Source organism: Protopterus annectens, chromosome 4.part1 (genome assembly GCF_019279795.1).
Source record: "Protopterus annectens isolate FY-2018-M chromosome 4.part1, PAN1.0, whole genome shotgun sequence".
NCBI lineage: Eukaryota > Metazoa > Chordata > Ceratodontiformes > Protopteridae > Protopterus > Protopterus annectens.
Genome location: NC_056734.1, coordinates 441,497,032 through 441,522,568, shown reverse-complemented (window position 1 = coordinate 441,522,568; position 25,537 = coordinate 441,497,032). Strand labels below are relative to the sequence as shown.

At 43.4% G+C, this 25,537-nt stretch overlaps 1 protein-coding gene across 2 annotated transcripts in view; it reads right to left on the bottom strand.

The window, feature by feature from the left end:
• The window catches only part of WDFY1 (WD repeat and FYVE domain containing 1), a 954,352-nt gene that overhangs the window by 758,695 nt on the left and 170,120 nt on the right, over window positions 1-25,537 (bottom strand). For both annotated transcript variants that reach the window (XM_044070252.1, XM_044070253.1), the window contains exon 2: window positions 23,309-23,376. In XM_044070252.1, coding sequence (XP_043926187.1) covers window positions 23,309-23,376 — 68 coding nt within the window. The remainder of the gene's footprint in view (window positions 1-23,308; window positions 23,377-25,537) is intronic.

Sequence of the window (25,537 nt, the reverse complement as noted above, 5' to 3'; positions counted from 1 at the left end):
AGGAAGGGATGGAGATAATGGAAGGCCTTCAAGTTTCGACACCAATTGGGTTGAAACCGATATAAGTTTGGATAGGGCCGTATGCTCCAATAATTTCTGCACCACACGGTCCACATCGATGTCGGAGAGGGGCTTGGAAGAGCGGGTCGAAGGAACCGAAGGCGGAGCCGACCTCAACAGTGTCGGGAGGAGCTCCATCACCGGTTCCAAGACTCGAGGCTCGAAACTGACAACAGTTGAACACTCGGCCCCGAAGTCTGTGGAACCGGTGATCTAACTTTAGCTGAAGAGCTCGGAGCCGATGACTTGGGCTCCGACGTCTTCGATTCCTTGAGGACTTGGATGCCTGGTCAGAAGCATCCAGAGCCTCCTGAAAGGAAGGTTTTAACAAACCTCTATCCATTAGTTTCCTGCGCCTATCTGTCATGACCCTCCCACTGAAAGAATGACAAATAGAACAGTCTTCTTGCAGATGGAGAGGGCCAAGACAGTAGAAGCAGGAACTATGATTGTCAGTTACTGACATTTTTTGCCCACATTGGCAACGCTTAAACCCCGATTTAGCCTTTTCAGACATGTCACTATAAAGGAGAAAAAAGTCAAATCCAGTAAAATAGTCTAGTCCTGTAATATTGTCAAATCCAGTAATATTAGTCAATCGGGTTGTCTACTCCAAGAAAGGGGTGGTAGGCCCCGAAGAGAACTGTAAATAAGTTTTAACAACTTAAAGGTACCGAGATTCCCTCAACCTTACCACACACACACAAAAATTCACTAAATAACCTTATAAGATAAAAGTACCCAGAAAAAATACAAGAAAAAATATCTTAATCTTATCTTAGGTGCTCGAGCTCGACCCATTGATGCGAACGCTGCAGCGGCAAACTAGATCTGAGGTAAAGGCAGAGGGGGATTGTGGGTATTAGGTGATCTCGAGCTTCTTCTCGATGCAGAGCTTGCAAGCGGCCGACATGGAGCCGAGGATCGGCTCCGAACCCATGTGTAAGAACAAACGGCGAGATTGAACACTCTCACATGGACCAATTTTTTGAAGGCCATTTTCTGCTGAAACGTGGAGGTTGTACCTGCAGGAAATCTTTCACTGTTTGCATTGATTTCGCTTTTTCCTCCATTTTCTTTAGTACCTCCTCAGCTTTAACACCAAACAATACATCTTTTTGAAGAGGTGCTTCTAATAATTTAGCTTGACATGATCTGGTAAGGTTTGCTCTTTGAGCCAAGCATGCCTACGTATAACAGACCCCATAACAGCAGCTCTACATGAGGCCTCTAAAGCATCAAAACCACACTGCAAGGTATGTTTACCCACTTGCTCTGCACCATGCAACAAATCCTGCAACTAAATCTGGTTGTTCTGGTTGTGTCATTTTGCTTTTCAACTCAGATAACAAAAACTGTTGATACTTTAACATATGGAACTGACAGTTTAATGCCCTCATGGTTAAAGTGGCCGAGGTGTACACCTTTTTCCCCCACCTTTCTAAAGCTCTGGAATCTCTCGTTGAAGGTAATGGGTTTTTAGCAATAGAGGCCTTAATTCCCTTGGGACCCTGTGAAATAGTTTCTGGGTCAGCAGTATGGCTTTTTTATAGGAACTGGTGAGAATCAGGAACCCGGTAATACCGGTCTGGTTTAACAGGAGCTGGAGGCAAAGAATCTGGATTAAGGCTGGCTTCTGTGTACACATCATCCAATATATCTAAAACAGGAGGGATAGCCAGGGGCCTATGCTGGGGGAGCAAAAGAAATTCCCTGAGCCTTTTCTTGGAATCTGAGTAATCTTGGCCTTCCCAGTGAAAGTGTTCCCTCAATGTATGTAGGGTTTCCCCAAAAGAGTAGTCCTCAGGGGGGAGATCGAGGGAATAGACTCCTCTGCATCAGAGTCTTCGAAAGGGGAATAGGCATAATCTTGGTCCTCAGAATGTTCTGAGGTAATAGAGGCTTGATCTGAGGAAGGGTAGTCTTTCTCTAATCTGGGCCTTTTGTCAGAGGGGGGTTGAGAACCCCTGATAAGAGTAATCAAATCCTCAGCCATTTTGAGCATCTGTTTTTTAGGCATGGGGCCTTGAGAGGCGGTCTGAGGGCCCTGTTTTTTGGTTTTCATGGCTGCCTTAGATTTAGTGAAAGCTTTAATAGAGAAGGAGGAAGGCCTGAAGATGCCTTGAGAAATGGCAGGCCTGTCTAAACTCTGAGTTTCCCCGCCAGGAGTGGCGTCGGTATTTGCAGTAGGAATGGGGACCGAGGAGCCTGCGACCTCGGGTACTGAAGACACTGGTAATGTAGTGTCATCGGTACTCAGGGGCTGCGTAGGCGCCTCGCTGAGCACCAGAGAACCGGTAGTCGGCCTTAGCATGGTCTCAGTAGGTGGTGCGGACCTCGTATGTCGGTCCTTATCTTTGCGTCTTTTACTCAAAACTGGAGTCGGAGTATCCGACGACATAATATAATTAAATTTTTTGCCAAAATAGTGCAGGGTGAACTCCGCCCGGCTCTTAATAGTGCGCTTGTTGAATCTAGCACAAAAATGGCAGGCCAAGACATCGTGGTCTGGGCCTAAGCAAGGCATACAGAAAGAGTGGAAATCCTTATGCGGCATTTGCTTCCCACATGAAATGCAATTATTAACTTCGTCTGACATCGGTCTGCGGCAAGAAAAGTTTCTAGCGGGTACTTAGCTTTCAAGAAGACTTCGGCTGAAATATTTTCGTAAATCTCAGGAGCTGGCCGACCGGCACTTGCGAACTGCTTCTGCTTCGGGCACCACGCGGCAAGAAAGACTGGAGAAGATGGCGTCGGCTGCCTCTTTTATACCCCTGCCGCACTGACGTCAGGGAAGAAGCGACGACAACCGACGCCGGACCTAGACTTTGGAATTCGGCCGACTGAGGACCCGCCTGACGGCAGGATAACCCATCTGTAATGACTGCAGCTGTATGCACGATGAACATCTGTACTATGTTCTTTGTGTTTCACTGCTGCAGTCACCTGTGGGAGGATTCCCACAGCTAAGGAGAGGGGTGGCAGGATTAGTAAGAGACCTAGGCCTGGGTCAGTAAGCCCTGCAGAACTGCAGAGGCAAACCCTGCCCTAGCCTTAGAAAACAGAGGTAGGTGGTAATGCTTGGTAAAGGTATGGACAGAAGTCCAGGTGGCAGCTTCCAGGATGTCCCTGGTAGGAACTCCTCTGAGGAATGCTGTGGAATTGGAGGATGCCCTAGTGGAATGGGATTGAATACATTTGGGGGGGGGGCTCCCATGTAATCTGTAGTAAAAATGGATACAGTGCGATATCCATTTGGAAACGGTTTGCTTGGAAATGGGCTTCCCCTCTGCCCCTGGGGCAAAGCTGACAAGTAGTTGGTCTGTTTTCCTGAAGGGTTCAGTACGGTCCAGATAGTACCCGAGCTGTCTGTGCACATCTAGTGCGTTCAAAATTCTTTCCCCCTTGTTTTGAGGGTTAGGAAAGAAGGTTGGTAGATGTACTGCCTGGTTGAGAGTCACATTAGAGACCATACCACCTTGGGCATAAAGGAGGGTTTAGTCCACAGGGAAACCCTGTCTGCATGGAAAATGATGAAGGGGTCAATGGCCATCAGTGCCTGAATTTCTGAAACCCTTCTAGCCAAGGTGATAGCTAGGAAAAAAGCAGTCTTCCAAGAGAGGTATCTTAGTTCTGCTGAAGCAGTAGGTTCGAAGGGTGATAAGGTTAGATTTTCCAAAACAAAATTCAGGTCCCAGGCTGGTGTGTGTGACCTTCTGGGCGGTCTGATATTAGAAGCCCCTCTGAGGAATTGTTTGATCAAAGGATGGTAGAACAGGGGCTGATCTGTGTCAAAATAAGCTGAAATGGCTGAGGCGTGGATTTTAATAGAAGAGGAGAGGCCAATATTAAGTATCTCCACTAGGTAATTCAGGATAAGAGGGATGGAAGGTTGTGAGGTACTGCCCCCTCTGGACAGTCTCCAAGAGCAGAATCTTTTCCATTTTCCTGCGTAAGATTTTCTGGTGCTGGGCCTTCTGGCCTCTGTCATAATGTCTAGAACCGGTTTGCTCAACTGAGGCCCCTTGTTTGCCTTTACAGTATTAGCAATGCTGATAGTTTAAGAAGCTGATGGTTGAGATGTGAAGCACAGAGATCCACCTCCAGGGGTCCCCCACTACTAAGTGATCGGAGATCCACCTCCAGGGGTCCCCCACTCCTAAGTCATCTGTAAAATGATTTTTCTGTGAAGCTGCCATTCGTGGGGGTCCTGTAAGTTCCTGTTTAAGTGGTCTGCCAGGGTGTTGTTGATCCCTGGTAGGTATTGGGCTATTAAGTGTAGTCCCATGGAAGAGGCTGGTCAGCCAGAGGTTCATGGCTAGCCTGCACAGAAGGCAAGATTGGGTCCCTTCCAGTTTGTTGATGTACCACATTACTGTGGTGGTCTGTTTTGATAAGGAGAACCCCTGGCTTGAGATGGGGTTTGAAGGATGTCAGAGCCTTTAGCACTGCCATCATTTCCTTCAGGTTGACAAGTAAGGGAAGGTGCTAGGCATTCCAAAGACCTTGGGTGAACCTGCCTTCTAGGTGAGCGCCCCAAGCAATGTCTGAGGCTTTGGTGGTAATGGTCTGTCCAGCAGGTTGAAGGGAGGAAGGAAGACCCTTGTTCTTGGCACAGACCCCTGCCGACCAGAGAAACTCAGCCCTTATACAGGGGATCAGAGGGAGAGAGGTCTCTAAACATTGAGTGTGCCGACACTAAAGGTTCTTTAGATACCACTGAAGTTTTCTCATGTGAAGCCTGGCCAGAGGAATTAGAAGGATGCAAGATGCCATGTATCCCAAGACTGGGGATAGGAAGGCCATTTGGGATGCGGTGTCCAGCAGTGCTACCAAGAAAATGATCTTCTTGGAGGGTATTTGCTTTGATTTTTTCTCATTGATGGTAAACCCTAAGGAAGTTAGGAGGTCCTGGAGCAGCTTTTCTTTGCACTCTGCCTGAATGAAGCAGTCGTCAGCTAAGGGAAAATTTGTATGTTTCTCTGCCTGCAAAATGCTATGGCCGGGGCTAAGCATTTGGCGAATACCCTGGGAGCAATAGATAAGCCAAAGCATAGCGCAGAGAACTGAAAGTGTTTGTGAGCCTGCTCTGAAGTGCACAAATTTCCTGCAGGATTCCCTTATGGGGATGTGGAGGTAGGCATCCTTTAGGTCTAGGGTCACTAACCAGGCATTTTTTGTCAGCATGGGCAGCAGCTGCTGCAAAGTTAGCAGTTTGAATTTGGGTACCACCAGGTTGGTATTCAGAATGGACATATCCAGGATGGGGCACCAAGTGCCCTCTTTTCTGGGAACAAGGAATAGTCTGGAATAAAAGCATTTGCCTGTTTGATCTGGAGGGATAGATTCTACTGCCCACTGGGATATGAGAGTTTGGACTATTTCAATGCCTCTGGCCACTGATTTGGAGGTAAGTTTGGGTACCCTCTTGGAACTGGGAGTTCATTGAAAGAGAATTTGTATCCCTGAAAAATTACCTTTAAGACCCACTGGCCCTTGTTACTGATAGCCAATTTTCTTTGCAGAGGGAGAGTCTTCCTCCTAGCTTTTGCCGAGTGAAAGGAGGGCAGAGGCGATAGAGGGAGTCACTGAGAGTTTTTGCAATAGAAGGATGGCTTAGAACGTCCTGCCTTTGGGGTGGAGGTGGTCCACTGTTTAGTTCTCTGTTGTCACAGGGATAGGGGCCTGGATGGTCTGTACCTGCGGGGCTTACCTTGCTCCTGTCTGCTAGGTGCAGGAAAGCACCAGTGCTTAGAGGGAAAATTCCTGTTGAACCTAAGAGGTTGAACCTAAAATAAATCGTTCACTGTTTGGATAGATTTTGCTTTGTCTTTCATCTTTTTAAGCACCTCTTCTACTTTTACTCCAAACAAGCAGTCCTTATCCAAGGGTGCATCAATTAATTTAGACTTGACATTATCAGAGAGAGGTTGTTCCTTCAACCATGCATGTCTCCTAATGACAGATCCTGACACTGCTGTCCTGCTTGAGGCATCTAGGGCATCATATCCACACTGTAAAGAGTGTTTGGCCACTTGACAAGTAGAGTGCAGTAAATCTGCTAACTCTTTCAAATTGGCACAGTCAGGAAAGGTTGAAATTTTTTGCTTTAATAGTTCCAAAGTGTGTTGTTATTTTAATATATGGAACTGACAGTTGAGTGCCCCGATAGCTAAGGTTGCAGAGGTGTATACTTTTGAATTCTGGAAAACTGATGACCTGTTTACCGGTAGCATCGTCAGAAGGCTTAGCCTTGTGTGGTCTGTCTCTACCTCTACGTTTTTTCAGTATGTCTATGGATTGTTGGCTGATTGACACCATTTCAGAATGCGAAGACGGAAGGCGAAAATACCTATCTACAATAAAGGGCTGTACAATGAATGGCTCTTGCGTTGAAGAGGGCACAGAACCCGCAACGAGGGGCATCGTGGTCTGGGCCTAAACAAGTGACACAGTATAAATGGAAGTCTCGGTGTGGGATCTGCTTTCCACAGGTGAGACAATTGTTAACTTTTCTGGACGTCAGTGCAAGAAAAAAGGATCCCCAATGGGGTACGTAGCTTTAGACGTTTTCAACTATATTTCGAACTCTGGTAACGACTGACCGGCACACTTGCGGACTGCTTATCCCACGGGCTCCAAGGCAGGAAAAACTGATGTAATGGTGTCAGCTGCCTTGCTTTATAGCACTGACGACTTGACAGTCAGCAAGCAACAGCACCCGACACAGAAAAACACTGACTCTGGTATTCGGGCCGGCCGAGGGATACCACAGCAGGGATAACCCCACAGGTGATGACTGCAACAGTGAAACACAAAGAACATCAAGAGTTACACTTTTTTTTTTGCTTTTTTTTTATATGCTATGTAGTAAAGTACATGAAGTTAAAACCTATGTAATGAAAAATGTATGGAACTTGGTGTTGGGAAGTGTGGGTAACAATGGATATTAAGGATAGGAAATTCAACACATTTCAAATACAATAATTGTGAATCTTAAAAACAGGATTGGTTAGGTACTGGGGCCAACCTAAAGCATATTACTTCTGTGGGGATGAAAATCATTTAGTGCAACACTAACAAACAAAGCTGTGCCCAATGTGGGGAAAGGGGACATGCATCAAAAAACAACTGTAAATGTGTTTGTAGAAAATGAAAAGAATGTGCAGACTTGCAGTTTGACTGTTCTGTATTAGAAAATGAAATATCAGATGGACAGGAAAGCTCAGAAAAAAAAAACAAAATATCACTACAGAAGTTGTTGAAGGAGAAGGTGGCATGGGGAAAGGATACTGAAAAAATATGAAACAATGAAATGGTAGGTAGAACTAAAAGTTTAAAGTGAAGTTATTAATAAAAAGGAAGAAAACACATTTGCAATTTTTTATAAAGTGAAAAGAAAGAAATGGAGACAAGAGAAGAATAAGAACAATATACTGAAAATCAGTTGGTGGGAGACTTGGGAGAAGAAAAAAAATATCTGGAAGTAAAACACTTATAAAAAAAGAATAGGAATTTTAGCACAAAATGTGAATTGCATTATAAATGATACAAGAGGTTCAGTGGACGTGCAATGGTATAAAAAAATAAAAATGGAGGTATTTTGCTTGCTAGATACCAGATGCAGCGAACAATAAAAAGGAAAAAGAATACAGCCAGTATGGGGGGGGGTCAAATTTGTGTGGTCAGCAGGAAATGAAACACATTCTGGAATAGGAATTCTTAACAAAAAAAAAATACACAAAAACATGAAGGGTAGCAATAAGAAAATGGGACAAGAATAATAACATTAATAGTGATTTGTGTGTACTGTAATATAGAGAAAACAGTTTCAAGAAATTAAAAAAAACTTTTTAGCAAATGTTAACAGTGATGGTAAGAGGTTTTAACTGCAAATCTCAACAATATAGATAATGAGGTGCAGGCAATAATTCCAGGCCACCCAAAAAACTTCCAATGTCAGACTATCATCAAGCATAATGAAAATCAATAAAAAAAACAGGTTTCCACTTGTGGATACTTGTTTCCATTTTGTTCATTTTGGAATATTTTTAACTGCAACCTGAAGAAAAAAAGGGAAAAATAACACAGGATGTTAAGGTAAGGGAATTAATAAAATGTGGAGATTTAAAAAGTATGAAGTAATAGAGAATGGACACACAAAAGATTTTTTTTAAGACTGCAATTGCTTATATAGTTTACTGCAAAAAGCAGGGGGAGTACAATTTTCAGATCATACAGCAGTACGGACTAGAACAGGAGAAGAAACAGAAACGAGAACGGATGAAAATGGATAAAGAAATTAACTGTATAGTTTAAAATGAATAAATGAGAGTAAGAAATACTATGGAAAAAATCACAGGACAGGGACACCATTTTATAAAAACAATGACACATTGGTGGGCAATATATAAGCAGAAATATGACTATATATATATACTTAAAAGTAGAAAGAAAAATAAAAGAAAGAAATAAGATGAATGTAAACAAGCTTTATGGAATTACGAGAAAGATTTAATAAGGAAGTGACAAAATAATGGAAACACAAACAAATATATGAAAGGAATAAAAAAGTAAAAAATGACATTACACAGGCAAAGATTAGAGGAGGTTTCCCCATACTTAGGAGAGGAAATAAAAATGAGAGAAGGAAGGGTGAATGCTGTGATGCCCCACTTCTGGGCCAGTAATCAAGGAGCCTCAATCCTCACCACTGGCAACTGTGGGGAATGTTTACTGGGAGGATAACAAGTACACACACAGTATTGTCCAGATGCAGCTCCCTGCATCAAGCACAATTTCCCTTAAGAGCACAAGGGGAACACAGTCACAGTCCATGGCTGGTTTCTCTTCTTTCTCCAGATTCCCAATAAGACATCCCATTGGCACAGCTATAGAGTTGAGATCTCAGCTGAGTGTCCAAGCCAAGACCTCCAGCATCTTCTCTGACAAACCAGTGCTTCATGTCCCTGCCCAAGTAGCTGACACACACACTCCTGGAGATTTTATTTACACACACACACACTCTTGGAGATTTTATTTAAACACACACACACTCCTGGAGATTTTATTTACACACACACACACACACACACACACACACACACACACACACACACACACACACACACACCTGGGAAAGGCTGGCATAGGTTTACCAGCCATGCCCCTTCTGCCCAGACTATTACTACTGCCATCAGACACTCCTGCCAGCTAACATAAGGCTCTTCCAAGGGTACCCAATACACGGAGTGAAACTAATATTAATAGAAACGGTAGCTTGATCAAGAGCAAGGCTATTGGGAGTGGCCCACACAGTGTCTACAAATAAATATGCACACTCTCAAAACTGAAATATCTCTACAAAGATCAGCCAGACTAAAAAGTTTAAATATATTTAATAATAAAAGAAAGTACAGTTTTGTACCTACCATAAATGTAGATGTAAAGATCAGCCAGACTAAAAAGTTTAAATATATTTAATAATAAAAGAAAGTACAGTTTTGTACCTACCATAAATGTAGATGTTCGAGTGTTCACCCTGCTGAAGTCATTACGCTTGGGTTATCCTGCCTTCAGGCGGTCCCGCAGTCGGCCCAAGTTCCAAAGTCTTGGTCCGGCGTCGGTTGCTGTCGCTTCTTCCCTGACGTCAGTGCGCCAGGGGTATATAAGAGGCATCCGACACCATTTTCTTCAGTTTTTCTTGCCCCAGATGTCAGGTGCCCCCAATAGGTAGGCAATATATATATAAAAAAGTACATATAAAAATAAAAATACATTCAGGCACAAGCAAATACACCACAGAGGTTGTATAGGATAGAGTGGTATAGATAAGTCCAGCTAGCTCAGAGGGGATGGAGGGAGGCTAACCTGGACTGCAGCAGGGTGAACACTCGAACATACACATTTATGGTAGGTACAAAACTGTACTATGTTCATCGTGTTACCCTGCTGCAGTAATCACACTTGGGTTGAATCCCAAAGCTAAGGATGGGTGGTGGAGTTAAACAGGGTTAGAAGAAGCTAGTAGGCCCTGCAAAACTGCAGTGGCAAAACCAGCTCTAGTCTTAGAATATACAGGCAAGTGATAGTGTTTGGTGAAGGTGTGCACTGAACTCCAAGTTGCAGCTTCCGGAACATCCTTGGTTGGCACCCCCCTGAGAAAGGCTGCAGATGTAGCTGTAGCCCTGGTGGAGTGGGACCTAATGTTAGCAGGTACCGGTTTCCCATGATGCGTGTAGCAGAAAAGTACAGTTTTGTACCTACCATAAATGTAGATGTTCGAAGATCCACATTGCTGCAGTCCTTACACTTGGGTAGTCCGCTGTCCTCGGTCGGCCCGAATATCAAAGTATTAGGCTGACGTCGGTCAAGGCGCTTAAGACTGACATCAGGACGTCAGGGTACAAATGCGCATGACCGACGTCATATCCTCAGTCTTTTCTTGCCCCAGATGTCAGAAGACCCTAAAAAGAAAGGTCAAAACCAAAAGACAGCAAAAAACAACCAACCACCCTTGCACTAATCATATGTACAATATATACAATATCCACAATATTCACAACCCAAACCACACAACTGCCTCTAACCACAGAGGGGAAGGAGGGAGGGTAAATTGGACTGCAGCAATGTGGATCTTGAACATCTACATTTATGGTAGGTACAAAACTGTACTATGTTCTTCATCTCACATTGCTGCAGTCCTTACACTTGGGTAGAATCCCAAAGCAGAGGTAAGGGAGGATGGCAAAACTATAAAGCAGTAGGAGCTGCCAAAATGCCCTGTAAAATTGCAGTGGCAAAACCAGCCCTAGATTTAGAGTAAAGTGGAAGGTGGTAATGCTTAGAGAAAGTATGCACTGAACTCCAAGTAGCTGCCTCCAAAATATCTTTAGTTGCCACCCCTTAAAAAGATGTAGAAGTGGCAGTAGCCCTAGTGGAATGAGGCCTAATCCCAGCTGGAATCTCCTTACCATGATGGGAATAACAGAAAGCAATACAAAACCCAATCCACTTAGAAATAGTTTGTTTTGACACAGGCTTGCCCTGAGAACCCAAAGCAAATGAAACAAATAACTGCTGAGACTGCCTGAACCCTTTAGTTCTGCTCAAATAATATCGCAACTGCCTGTGTATATCCAAAGTGTGCAAAATCTTTTCCCCTTTATTTTGGGGTTTGCATAAAAAGTAGGCAAATGAATAGTTTGGTTTAAAGCCACACTAGAAACCACTTTAGGCATAAAGGAAGGATTAGTGCGTAAAGATACCCTATCCTTATGGAAAATTAAGAAAGGCTCAACCGCCATAAGGGCCTGTAATTCAGAAACCCTTCTTGCAGAGGTAATGGCCAACAAAAAAGCAGTCTTCCATGATAAATATTTCAACTCAGCAGAAGCTGCAGGCTCAAAAGGTTGTAGAGTGAGTTTCTCCAACACAAAATTGAGATCCCAAGCAGGAGTAGGAGCTCTACGTGGGGGTCTTATATTCTTTGCCCCTCTAAGGAATTGCTTAAACAAAGGATGAGAAAACAATGGTGGGTCACAGTCATAGTGAGCAGAAATTGCTGCAGCATGAACCTTAATAGAAGAGAAGGACAAACCTTTGTCCAGTAACTCAGCAAGATATTGAAGAGCCACACTTAAATTAGGCTTAGAAACATCAAATTCCTTTGCTGCACTCCAAAACAAAAATCTCTTCCATTTATCTGCGTACACTTTCCTTGTACTAGGCCTTCTGGCCTCCAAAATAACATTCAAAACTTGCTGTGGAAGCTGAGACCCTCCAGGGTTTAAAACAGAATATGCCAGGCTGTTAGGTGAAGAGAGTGAAGTTTGACATTGAGTAAATGACTGTTCTCCTGAGACAGCAGGTGTGGAATCGAAGGCAAAGGCCATGGAGGCTCCCGTACCAGACTTCTCAGTAATGGGTACCAATGCTGTTGAGGCCAATCTGGAGCTATTAAAATCATCTTTGGCTTGTCCTGTCTGACCTTTAGAAGTACCTTTGGGAGGAGAGGCAGAGGTGGAAAGGCATACACATGAAGATTGCTCCAATTGAAAGAAAGAGCATCCACTTTCCAAGCTGTGGGATGAAACCTTTTTGTGCAAAACTTTGGCAGCTGGTAGTTTAGTGGAGAAGCGAACAGATCTATGTCTGGAGTTCCCCATGACACTGTCAATTTCTGAAATACATGAGGATCCAATTTCCACTCGTGGGGATCCATAATTCGTCTGCTCAACACATCTGCTAAGGAGTTCTGTGCTCCCGGCAGAAACCTTGCCTGAAGATTTAGCTGTAAACTGAGAGCAGTCTCCCACAAAATCATTGCTTGTCTGCATAGAGGATAAGACTGTGTTCCCCCTTGCTTGTTGATGTACCTCATGACAGTTGTGTTGTCTGTTAGAAGCAACACCTGCCCTGGAAGAAGTAAATCCTTGAAAGCTATTAATGCAAATTGGACTGCTAACATCTCCTTCAAGTTGATATGTAGATGTTGTAGTCTGGCAGGCCACGTGTCTTGTATCCACTTTCCATTTAGATGAGCTCCCCAAGCTTTGTCTGAGGCATCTGTCGTTAGAATCTGACTCGCCTCTGGCCGGGTCACAGAGAGTCCTTGTTTAGGTGACATTCCTGAGCCCACCACAAAAATTCCTTTTGAATGCAAGGTATTATCTGAATGACAGTGTCCATATCTTGGCAGTGCTGTGTCCATACATTTTTGAGATACCATTGTAGCTTCCTCATATGCAGTTTGGCATTGGGAAGCACCAGAATACAAGATGCCATGAACCCCAAGGCTTGAAGGACTGTCCTTGCAGTCAGCCTGGACTGATGAGACAATTGATGGAAGTAAAGGGAAAGATTCTTTTGTTTGTCCGGGGTCAAAAAGGCCATCTGGGATGCTGTATTCAGTCTCACACCCAGAAAGCACATGTCCTGAGAGGGTACTAGACTGGACTTTATTTCGTTCACAGAATACCCCAGGCATCTTAGCACTGCTATCACATATTGCAAATGATGAAGAAGTTCGTCCTTTCCTTGGGCCAGAATCAGGCAATCGTCCAAATAAGGCTAGATCTGTATTCCTTTTAGCCTGAAGAAAGCTATCACTGGAGCCAGAACCTTAAGTGAACACTCTGGGCAGTAGATAAGCCAAAGGGCAATGCAGAGAACTGATAATGAGAAGTCACAGCTCGAAAACGCAGATACTTCCTGCAACTTAGCCTGATAGGAACATGAAGGTAAGCCTCCTTGAGATCCAGAGTCACCATCCAGTGATCTTTGCCCAGCAGAGGTAAAAGCTGTTGTAACGTCAACATTTTGAACTTGGGAATGTCCAGATAAGTGTTGAGGATAGATAAATCCAAAATTGGTCTCCACGTGTTCCCCTTCTTTGGTACTAGGAACAGGCGAGAATAAAATCCTAGGCCCACTTCTGGCAGAGGGACCGGCTGTATGGCCCCTATTTGAAGCAGCAGAGAAATTTGTTTGTGAGCCTCTATTCTTTGCTGAGGAGGAACGTCTGGCATGCCTTTGAAAGGAGGCAAGGTATGGAAATAAAACTTGTAACCTTGGTGTATGATATCCAATACCCATCTGTCCTGGGTAATTAAACTCCAATTTTCTTTGAAGAGTGCCAACCTTCCTCCCAAAGGCGCTGCCAGACAAGAAGGCTCTGGCAGCTGAAAAGGTAGGTCATTGGGCCTGTTTACGAAAGGACTGGCCCCTGCCCTCACCCGAAGACTGTGCAGGTGAACTCCCTGTTCTAGGTCTGAAAGAGCCCTGAGCTCTGCCCCTACCACGTCTAGATCTTCCCTAGACTGTGAATCATAAGAAGAATACGTCCACCCCTTAGCAGGCCAATTCCTACTAAACTTGGAGGCTGAACTTGCAAAAATCTTTAACAGCCTGCATAGACTTAGCCTTGTCTTCCATTTTCTTTAAGACTGCCTCCACAGGTGAACCAAACAACATATCAGACTGCAAAGGAGCATCTAAAATCCTTGCCTTAACATGGTCAGATAAATTCTGATCCCTCAGCCAGGCGTGCCTGCGAAGAACTGACCCAGTGGCAGCCACCCTAGACGAGGCCTGTACAGCATCAAAACCACATTGTAAAGAATGCTTACCCACCTGTTCAGAAACATGTACCAAATCTTGTAATTCTTTACACTCAATGCCTTCCGCCAGAACATCTACCTTAGACTTCAATTGAGAAAGAAGATAGTTTTGATATTTCAACATGTGAAACTGGCAATTCAAAGCCCTCATAGCTAAGGTGGAAGAAGTATAGACTTTCTTTCCCCATCTATCCAAAGCTCTGGCCTCTTTATCTGGAGGAACCGGATTTTTACAACAGAGGCCTTGGCCTTAGGTCCCTGACTAACAGTTTCTGGGTCCGCCCTAGGACTCTTATAAAGATATTTATGAGCTTCAGGCACCCTGTAATACCTGTCCGGTTTAACAGGAGCAGGAGGCAAAGAATCAGGATTAAGTGAAGCCTCTGCAAACACATCTTCCACAACATCCAGAACAGGTGGTATAGCCAAAGGCCTATGCTGGGGTAAAAGCAAAAATTCCCTAAGCCTTTTCCTGGAATCAGAGAAGTCCTGACCTTCCCACTTAAAATGTTCCCTCATGGAATGAAGAGTCTCTGAAAAAGAAAAATCCTCTGGAGGAGAAGCAGAAGGAGTAGAATCATCCACATCAGAATCAGAATAAGGAGAATACTCCTGCAAGTCTACAGCCGAAGACTCTGAAACATCCGAAGCCTGCTCATAACTCCCCAACTCTGGTTCCACCCTAGGCCTCTTATCAGGAGGGTGCAAAGAACCTCTAATCAAAGTAATTAAATCTTCTGCCATTTTAAGCATGTGCTTCTTGGGCACAGATCCTGATGAACTAGGAGTGACACCAACAGAAGCTAAACCTGGCCTGCCTCTGGGAGAAGCCTTGGAAACAGAAGGAGAGGGGCCTAACCACCCTAGGAAGGGAGGGGAGTACAGTAACCTGAGAAGCCCCTTCAGCCTGACTTGCCTCCTGAGAGGCCACATCCTGCAATATCAAAGTCTCCCCCTGGGACTCCAGAGAAGCCTCGGGAACCACGGTTCCACTGGCGCCTCTAAAGAACCGGCGTCCGGCAGACGACTCTTCTTGCCTGGGTTTAGCTGCTTTGTCTTTGCGCTTCTTGAAGAAGGCGTCGGAGCATCCGACGGCATATTATAATTGCACCGCTTCGAAGACCAACCTGGCACAATCTAACCTTCGCAATAGTGCGCTTATTGAACCTAGCACAAAAGCGACACCCAACAACGTCGTGCTCAGGCCCCAAACAAGGAATACACAAAGTATGATAATCTCTATGCGGTATCTGTTTCCCACAAGAAATACAGTTATTCACTTTTTCTGACATCCGGTAAACCACTGAGGCAAGAAAAACTAAAATATTCTAACGGGTACTTAGCCAACTTTGACTCTGTATGAAACTCCGAATTCGAAAAATTTCAGAACGCCTAACGGCACTTGCAGCGCTGCTTCTGCATCGGACCATGCGGCAAAAAAGACTGAGGATATGACGTCGGTCATGCGCATTTGTACCCTGACATCCTGATGTCAGTCTTAAGCGCCTTGACCGACGTCAGCCTAATACTTTGATATTCGGGCCGACCGAGGACAGCGGACTACCCAAGTGTAAGGACTGCAGCAATGTGAGATGAAGAACATCGTATGCAATGTCCTATCTATTTTGAAATGGTCTGTTTTGAGATAGCTTTTCCTTGTGATCCTGCAGCATAGGCTACAAAGAGCTGGTCAGATTTTCTGAAAGCCTTAGTTTTATCCAAGTAGTAACGTAATTGCCTGTGAATGTCCAAAGAGTGCAGGAGTCTTTCTCCTTTGTTCTGGGGATTTGGGAAAAAGGTATGGTTTGGTTTAGGGCCACACTGGATACCACCTTTGGCATAAGGGAAGGGTTAGTTCGTAGAGAGACTGTCTTGATGAAAAATGAGGAAAGGCTCCACTGCCATTAGTGCCTGTAGCTCTGAGACTCTTCTAGCTGAAGTTATTGCTAGTAGCAGGGCAGTTTTCCATGAAAGAAATTTTAAATCAGCTAAAAAAGCTGGTTCAAAGGGTGGCAGTGTAAGCTTTTCCAGAACAAAGTTGAGATCCCAAGTAGGTGTTGGTACTCACCTGGGCGGTCTTATGTTCTTAGCCCCTCTAAGGTACTGTCTAAGGAGTGGATGTGAAAATAAAGGAGGATCCGTGTTTAATGAGCTGAAACTGCTGAGGCGTGGATCTTAATGGATGAAAAGGAAAGTCCTTTGTGCAACATTCTCAGTTAAATATTGTAGAATCCGAGGAATGTTTGGATCAAGGGGATTTTGGCCTTTAGCCTGGTTCCAGGCGCAAAATCTTTTCCATTTGTCTGAATAGGTTTTCCTGGTGCTGGGTCTTCTGGCCTCCAGAATCACATCCATAACAGCTTTGGATAGAGGTGTGGGCTGGCTGTTTAGGTAATTTGCCATGCAGCCAGGTTTAAAGTCTTGAGCTGGCTGTGTAGAATCTGATTGTCTCGCTGGGTGAGCAGGTGAGGAATTTGTGGTAAAATCCATGGTGGGCCGTGGGCCATGTTCCTTAGAACTGGATACCAGTGCTGGCGTGGCCAGTCTGGTACAATGAGTATCATTTGTGGCCTCTCTAATCTGACTTTCAGCAGTACCGTTGCTAGAAGAGGCAGTGGAGGAAAGGCATACACTGTTAATGTTTTCCAACTGAATGAGAGGGCGTCCACTTTCCAAGCTTGTGGATGGAATGTCCTTGTGCAAAATGTTTGAAGTTGGTAGTTTTGGGTGTTGGCAAACAGATCTATGTCTGGGCGTCCCCATCTTTGAGTTATCATTGCAAATACTTGTGGATCTAGTTTCCACTCGTGGGGATCCAGGAAGTTTCTGCTTAGGTCATCTGCCAATGTGTTTTTTCTTTCCTGGCAGGAATTGTGCTTGTAATTGAACCTGGTAAGACAGTGCTGTGTTCCACAAGGTCATTGCTTGCCTGCATAGAGGGTAGGAATGTGTGCCCCCTTGCTTGTTTATGTACCACATTACTGTGGTGTTGTCCGTCTTTATTATTAGTTGTCCTGGTTGTAAGAGGTCCTTGAAAGCTGTTAGGGCATTCTGTACTGCTAGCATTTCTTTTTGATTGATATGCAGATGCCTTTGATCTGTAGTCCATTTGCCTTGAATGCACTGACCTGCCATGTGTGCTCCCCAGGCATAGTCCGATGCATCTGTTGTGATAGTTTGCCTGGCTGTGGGTAAGGTGAAAGGCTGACCCTTGTTGAGGTGACATACCTGAGCCCATCACAGAAACTCCTGTTGAAGGCAGGGAATGAGTGGTATCATTGTTTCCAAGCTGTGGCTGTGCTTAGTCCATACGCTTTTCAGGTACCATTGTAATTTCCTCATATGCAGTTTTGCAAATGGTATTAGTAGTATGCAAGATGCCATGAATCCCAAGGCCTGCAGAATTTTTCTTGCAGGGAGTTGGGTCTTTGTTGCCATTATTTTGAAGTATTGAGTGAGCTGTTGTTGCTTGTCTGGCGTGAGATAAGCCATCTGGGCCATTGTATTCAAGCTGGCACCCAGGAATATTATGTTTTGTGAGGGCACTAGTTTTGATTTCTTTTCGTTTACTGTGTACCCTAGGCAACTTAGAAGGTGTTTGACAAATGCCAGATGCCTTAAAAGAATGTCCTTGCTTTCTGCTTGAATAAGGCAGTCGTCCAGGTATGGGTATATTTGAATTCCTCTTTGTCTGCAATACGCAATTACTGGTGCCAGGCATTTTGTGAAGACCCTGGGCGCAGTAGATAAGCCAAAGGACAGTGCAGAGAATTGATAATGGGTTGAACCTGCAATTAAGCGGAGGTATCTTCTGCAATTCTGTCTGATAGGGACATGCAGGTATGCCTCCTTGAGGTCCAATGTTACTAGCCAAGCATTCTTGCCCAGCATGGGAAGAAGCTGCTATAGTGTTAGCATCTTGAATTTTGGTACTTGTAGATAGGTATTCAGAATTGAAAGATCCAGAATGGGTCTCCATGCTTTGTCTTTTCTTGGGACTAGAAAGAGTCTCGAGTAAAATCCTTGTCCCTGCTCCTGTGTAGGTACCTGTTGAATGGCTCTCATGTCCATGAGAGCTGTAGTTTGTTTTTGTGCCTCTGCCCATTGATTTGGTGGCAGGTTTGGCATTCCTTTTATCCTTGGCAAAGTATGAAGGTGGAATCTGTATCCTTGTGAGACAATGTTTAGGTCCCATTTGTCTTTTGTGATGATGTGCCAGTTGTCTGCAAAAAAGTGCTAATTTTCCTCCCAAGGGAGCTGCCAAGAGAGATTTGCTTGGTAGTTTGAGGATTGAGTCATTGCGTTTATCCTCTGCTAGCTTGGGGCCTGTCTTCTCCTCCTTTCTGTGTAGCAGTACCCCATTGGCGAGGATTGGCAAGGTTTGTAAGGGCCTTGTGACTGACCTCTGCCCCTTGGGCATCTGTATTTGCCCCTCTGTGATCTGTCAGAAGCTGGAAAGGACCAGTTTTTTGTTGGCCAATTTCTGCTAAAACCAGGGGGTTGTACCTGTAAAAAAAACCCTTGACCGTTTGCATAGACTTTGCCTTATCCTCCGTTTTCCTTAAAACCTCTTCTGCTTTGACACCAAATAATACATCCTGCTATAAAGGCGCATCCAATAATTTTGCTTTAACATGATCAGGTAGGGTTTGTTCTTTTAACCAAGCATGTCTACGTATGACAGACCCAGTAACAGCTGCTCTACAGGAAGCTTCCAATGAATCAAATCCACATTGTAAAGTATGTTTGCCCACCTGTTCAGCTGCATGCAACAGATCCTGCATTTCCTTGAATTCAGACTGTTCAGAATGTGTGCTCTTTTTGTTTTAATTGAGACATTATGAATTGCTGATATTTCAGCATGTGAAACTTGACAATTTAATGCTCTCATAGCTAGGAGTAGCTGAGGTGTATATCTTCTTTCCCCATCTATCTAGGGCTCTGGAATCCCTTTCAGAGGGCACAGGATTTTTAGCCATAGAAGCTTTAGCCCCTTTGGGACCCTGGGAAATTGTTTATGGGCTTTTTGCCACAGGGCTTTTATAAAGGAATTTGTTTGAGTCAGTAGTACCTGTCTGGTTTGGCTGGAGCAGGAGGTAGAGAGTCAGGATTTAGACTAGACTCCAAGTAAACATCATCCACAATGTCTAAAACTGGAGGGATAGCAAGTGGTCTGAGAATCAGAGTAGTCCTGGCCTTCCCAGTGGAAATGTTCCCTCATGGCATGTAAAGTTTCCCCAAAGGAGTAGTCTTCAGGGGGAGATGCTGAGGGAATAGAGTCTTCAGCATCAGAGTCTTCATAAGGGGGAAAAGTGTAATCCTGTTCCTCAGAAGAATCTGAGAAAATAGAAACCTGGTCAGAGGAAGCATAATCCTCCTCTTGTCTTGGTCTTTTATCTGGAGGGGGATGGGAACCCCTGAGTAGGGTAATCAAATCTTCAGCCATCTTAAGCATCTGTTTCTTAGGCATGGGGCCTTGAACTGTAGACTGATGTACAGTCTTTTTTGGTTTTAATGGAATTTTAAGCTTAGCATAAGATTTAATGGTGAGTGTAGTCAGTCTGAAGACCCCTTCTGCAACCAAAGGTGTTTCTACTGCACCGGGATCTCCTGTTCCGGTGTCGGAAGGGCCTTAATGAAGATGGCTGCGACGGCCTAGTACACTCCACTTGAGAATCCACAGCTGTTTGGGGTTCCAATTCTGCGGCCGTCAGCGGCTGCGTAGGTGCCTCACTGAAAACCGGACAACCGGCGGCAGGCCCAGCAGAGGCCTCTGAGTCTGGCTTGTTCCTAGGCTGCCTGTCCTTATCCTTGCATTTTTTTTATGCATGCCGGTCGTCGGCTGCTCCAACGGCATGATATAATTAAATTTCCTACCAAAGTAATGTCGTGCGAAATCAAAACGGCGTTTGATAGTGCGTTTATTAAATCTAGCACAAAACCGACAACCTGTGATGTCATGGTCTGGGCCTAGGCAAGGAATACAATAAGAATGGAAGTCCTTATGAGGTATTTGCTTCCCACAAGAAATGCAATTGTTAACTTTTTCTGACATCGGACTGAGGCAAGAAAAGGTTCCCCAACGGGGTACTTAGCTTTATTGAAGACTTCGGACTGAAATTCGATTCGAAAATCTCAGGTGTCGGCCGACCGGCACTTGTGAACTGCTTCTGCTTCGGGCACCGCGCGGCAAGAAAGACTGGGAAAAATGGCGATGGATGCCTCTTATATACCCCCTGGCGCACTGATGTCAGGGAAGAAGCGACAGCAACCAACGCCGGACCAAGACTTTGGAACTCGGGCCGACTGCGGGACCGCCTGACGGCAGGATAACTCAAGTGTGATGACTGCAGCAGGGTAACACGATGATCATCAAGAAAATACTAAGTGTATATTCACAGTTACATCAGAGTTCAAATCACAGGAAATATTTAAAACAACATTGAAGGGACAGGCTCAGGCAAATAAAGAAAAGCAATATCTAAACTAAGCTTCACTGTATTCCTGACTGAATCTAACAATTGCTATTCCCTACTTAATTAATAGAGGAAGGGCAGATGATGTGGTGAATAGTCCCTTTGTGTTGTCAGTCCCAAGACAGAATACAGATTGCTCTGTCTCACTAAGAAACTTCACAAAATAATATCTAAAATATTACTTCTGGGACAGCCTGCAGAATGACATCATTGGTCATCTGTCTTCCAGTTCCCATGCAAACCCCTAATGCTGGAAGTTGGCAGGATTTAGCACCTATCTGAAAAAATGCACACGTAAGGGGTTTTGCTCAGTTCTGTGGCAGGTACTGGAAGTCATAAAACAATTTCGTACCTCCACACTTCCTAAGTAGTAATTAGCTCACTCCAAAGACAATACAGAAAGCTTCCTGGTACAGAGTCTCTGGCTGCATTGAAACATGTGAGATAGCATCTTTATGGCCTAACCTGTAAAGTGATTTAATTTCAAATATATTTTAAAATTTGCTGGACTGAAGTTAACCTTCCAGTTTTCTCTGTTAAAACATATACATTTAAAGAGTTACAATAGTGCAAGTACATTTATGTTCTCTCCAGTACAGCACACTGTGGATACATTTCAAACACAAGCACTTTACAAATCCCTTTTCAACACAAACATCTGTACAAATCAGTTTGATATACATATGACACACAGTTCTAACACATTTGTAACACAAGCATCTTACATAAATCAGTTTGATATTCACAAATGACATACAATTATTTACAAAATCCCAGCTAGCTGTGCTGCTATACCTCCTATTGTCACACCCCCCCACTTCGAAGACTCAAGGTAGTTTTTCAAGTGCCCCTTGAGAAACGTTACTTGAGAAGAATGAGCCTATCTAGGAATATGTCACCCCATTCCCTGTCTTGAGATCTCAGATGTCCTGGATTTGCTGACCCCAGTACAGTGCTGCACTGTCATATCATATGCCTGCAACCCTAGGCGCCACCATAGTAATTTGGGATTTTACTGGCTGGCTTGCTGCAGCCATAGATCCCCCTCAGACTCCTCCTGCCTTCTACTCCAAATACTTCACACCAGAGCATTAGTTTTGTTGTGCAATCTGATGTCACTTAAGTGATGCAGAATTAGTTCCTTAAAGGGTCTTGCCAACATAAAATCTATTACAGACAGCAGGTGGTAGCACTAAAAATTTTATATATGTTTTCACCTGCTGTGTAATGGACATATTGCCAAATACACTGAGCACAAGTTTTCTTTCATGGCCTTGGAAGTTGCTGAAGAAAGTTTGAGAGGAGGAGATCTATTCAGCAGAACAGAAATTAGAGAGACTGGATGGACTGTTGACTTACAGGCTGACAAGTTGCCTGGCTTGAACGGGATGGTCCCTTTAAAGCCTCTGCTCAAGGGGCAGAGACTTCTGAGATGACTGAGACTGACAGATCATTACCTTTTAAAACCAGGACATTCTGCTAAGAAAACAGGATCTGAAGAATGCAACTGCCGAAAGCGCTTATCCACTTGTATTTATTTTTATCTTTATTTTTATTTAGAGTTTCATAGATTTTATTGCCAGAGTCTATTAAACTAGCTTTTAACCTCCACTGTGGTGGTACAGCTTTATTTTGTTTACACACATGCCTAGTAAACTTGGCAGATGATGCCACAGGAGTAAGATGCGACCTGGATGGATGGTATATTACCTTGTACGTTTTGTTGATGTAGCGTTGTCGCCTCACAGTAAGACGCTGTCCGGTTCGATTCTCAGCTAGAGCGTCTTCTGCGTGGAGACATGCGTGAATGGGCGTACCTTCGTTGAAGGTTGTGCATCAGGCCTGGCAAGCCGGTACATAAAAATCAACTGCCAATCATTAGCGGACCGGAGTTCCGCTGTGGCGACCCCTAACCGGGAACAGCCGAAAGACACAAATAATTTTTAATCTTGTGGCTGGGGAGCTTTTCTACAGAGGCCTCGAATGATAGTGGCATGCAGTTTACTATCAAAAGCACGGAATTCACAACAGTGAAAGTTGATATACTCGACGCATTTCATCGCCTCATGAATATTAATAAGGTCAGATCGACTCATACCATCGACAGTCTGTTTTCGATGTTAATGTCGACAGTTGCCGTTTACAGATATGCTGCACTTCTCTCCCTGTTGATGATCTTCTTAACTGCCAGTCACTTGACTGTCGACATACCAACTGTCGCTTCTACTATGTTTGAACAGGAGCCAGCATTCAACTGATTTTCAATATTTTGATTGTAAACCATGGCATGCAGCCCAGTTAGACAACCAGTACACAAAACAAAAATAAATAAGTAAATAAATAAAGCAACTTCTGTTTATCAAACTACAGACTACTGATCAAAAGCAACAATTTTGAAAAAATACTCAAGTTGTAAACAAATTATATCCTTTATAAAAGGGGATGCCTCAAACATGCCACTGTAACCTTTATTAGTACAGACCCCTCCCATACAGCCATGTATACATGTGTGTGTGTGTATTTATCTATATACGAACACATAAATGTCAAAGTTAATGGAAAATAAATTCTCCAATTGGTGTGGCTGAAAAAGAGGCCCAGATCCCATTAAATTATTTCAAGCACTACACTAAAACAAAGTAAATTACTTACAGGACAGTGTGTGGTAGATGCTTGGCCAGTATTGTCCACTGTCTCTTTTCAGCCAAACTCGAACAGTTCTACAAAAAAGAAGAATTTACAAAAAGTCAATTTAATCACTAGTTGCCATATGCAAGAACATTTCTTGCCAATTGTCACTGTGACATAACTATGGAACTGTGAAAATATTCTGAACAAACAGAAACTGGGAATTTGGCACATAATCCAATAAATGTAAAACTGTGATCTAATGGACTTTCTTCTCATTTTCCAGTACAACAACCAGAAGGCAAGTACTTATCATATAAATAATACACTACTTTCAAAACATGAACTATAGCCTTAACTATACACTACAACATCAGTGAACTGAAATAAAAGCAACTTGCATGATGATAGGTCAAAAAGCTGTTGATATTCAACTGTACATCCCAAATATAATCTGGTTGTTTATAAATCAGTAAACACTGCAACACTGTATTGTGGTTGAATGGATCAATTGACCAATCTTCACCTACAATAAATGCATACATTAGTCTGGGAACTTAACACTCCTCAACAAAATTATGACTTGCGACCAGCCAAATCACAAGATCATTTTCAAATGTACATAAAAAACAACCCCTAAATTTACTACTACTGCAAAGGAATGCATCAAATAGTAAAAGACACTTGGCCAAGATGTTGAACAGTTAACAGCACTGTACTTTTCTCTGCTCCATTTTAACATCTCTGACAGGACTTTTACAGACAAAAAAAAACAAACAAATTTTCAAAATACGATGGATGTATAACTAAACACCTTTTGAAGAAACGTCTACATGAAAAAAATAAGTTTGAAACCTTTTTCATCGCTTTTTTCCTGTCAAGAAAGAAAATTAAATTTCCTCAGAATGACCCACTTCAAACCCAATGCACAGGAAATACAATGAAAAGAGACATGGAGTCTATACTCAGCAACATAAATGAGCTTTCTATAAAAATTAATAAATTAAAAGAAAAATAGAAAATATTAATGAGGAATGTAAAAAAAAATGGTAGAAGTGCTGAGTGAAGCCCTTGAACAACAATCTTCGTAAATCTCAAATGTAGAACAGGCATTGACCAATTTAGATGGAAGGTGAGAATAGGGAAATTTCTCCTGAAATAAAATAATTTATTTCAGGAAAAAAATAGAAGACCTAGAACGCAGATCGAGAAGAAACAACATTAAGATAGAATGGCATCCCTGAGAAAGTGAAAGGAGAAAGTACGATTCATTTTCTAAATACCTGGTTGCCTAAGACATGGAACCTGCCTGAAGCTCTTTCCTTTGGTATTGAGAAGGCACACCGATCAACTTCCTAACACATCAATAAAGGAAAATCCACCTAAACCACCGTCGGTGATCTTTAGATTCTTTTCCAGCCAAGATAAAGATTTAGTTTTGAAAACAGCATGGACTAATTATCTAATAAAAATAATAGAATACATAAGATTTGACAATGACTATTCAACTGCAGTTATGTCAAAAAGAAAAGCATGTGTACCACTCATAAAACAATCTTAAAGCACAAATTCTGTTTCAGCACTAATAAAGATTCATCTGACAGAAGGACAGAGGACTTTTAACACCTTAGAAGACACAATGGAGTTCATAATGAAGAATAAAATTCTTGAAAAAAATGAACTGGAGCTTGTCAGCATCTCTCAACAGAAATATTACTAGGATGAAGCTTATACTCACCATAACATTCCATCGGAGTAGTTGTACTTAATTTGTCTTTAACCTTTAGACATACGGATCCGTATCGGATCCGAGCCGGCAAATATTACTAGCATCAGCTCCGAACTCCAGATTCCTCCCCTTACCCATAATACACCTCCACTGCCTTCCATCCCCAGTCGAGTTTGCTGAACTTATACTTAGAACCTGACCTGATAACATACTTGTGACCTATATTGCAGCCTGTAGGCTGAACATGCGCCAAGGTCCGGGGGAAGTAAGGAGGGACAGCTGAAGACAAATGAAGTACAACTACTCAGATGGAACGTTATGGCGAGTACATAACTTCTTTATCTGGAATAGTTTACATCATTTGGTCTTCAACCTGTGTGACAGAGTCCCCAGCTACTAAACTCCTGGGAGGCCCTCATGGAAGGATATTCCAGACCACCACGGAGCCAAAGGATGCTCTCCTTCTAGAAGTCAAATCCAATTTGTAATGAGAAATAATTGTATGAGATGTGGACCAAGCAGCT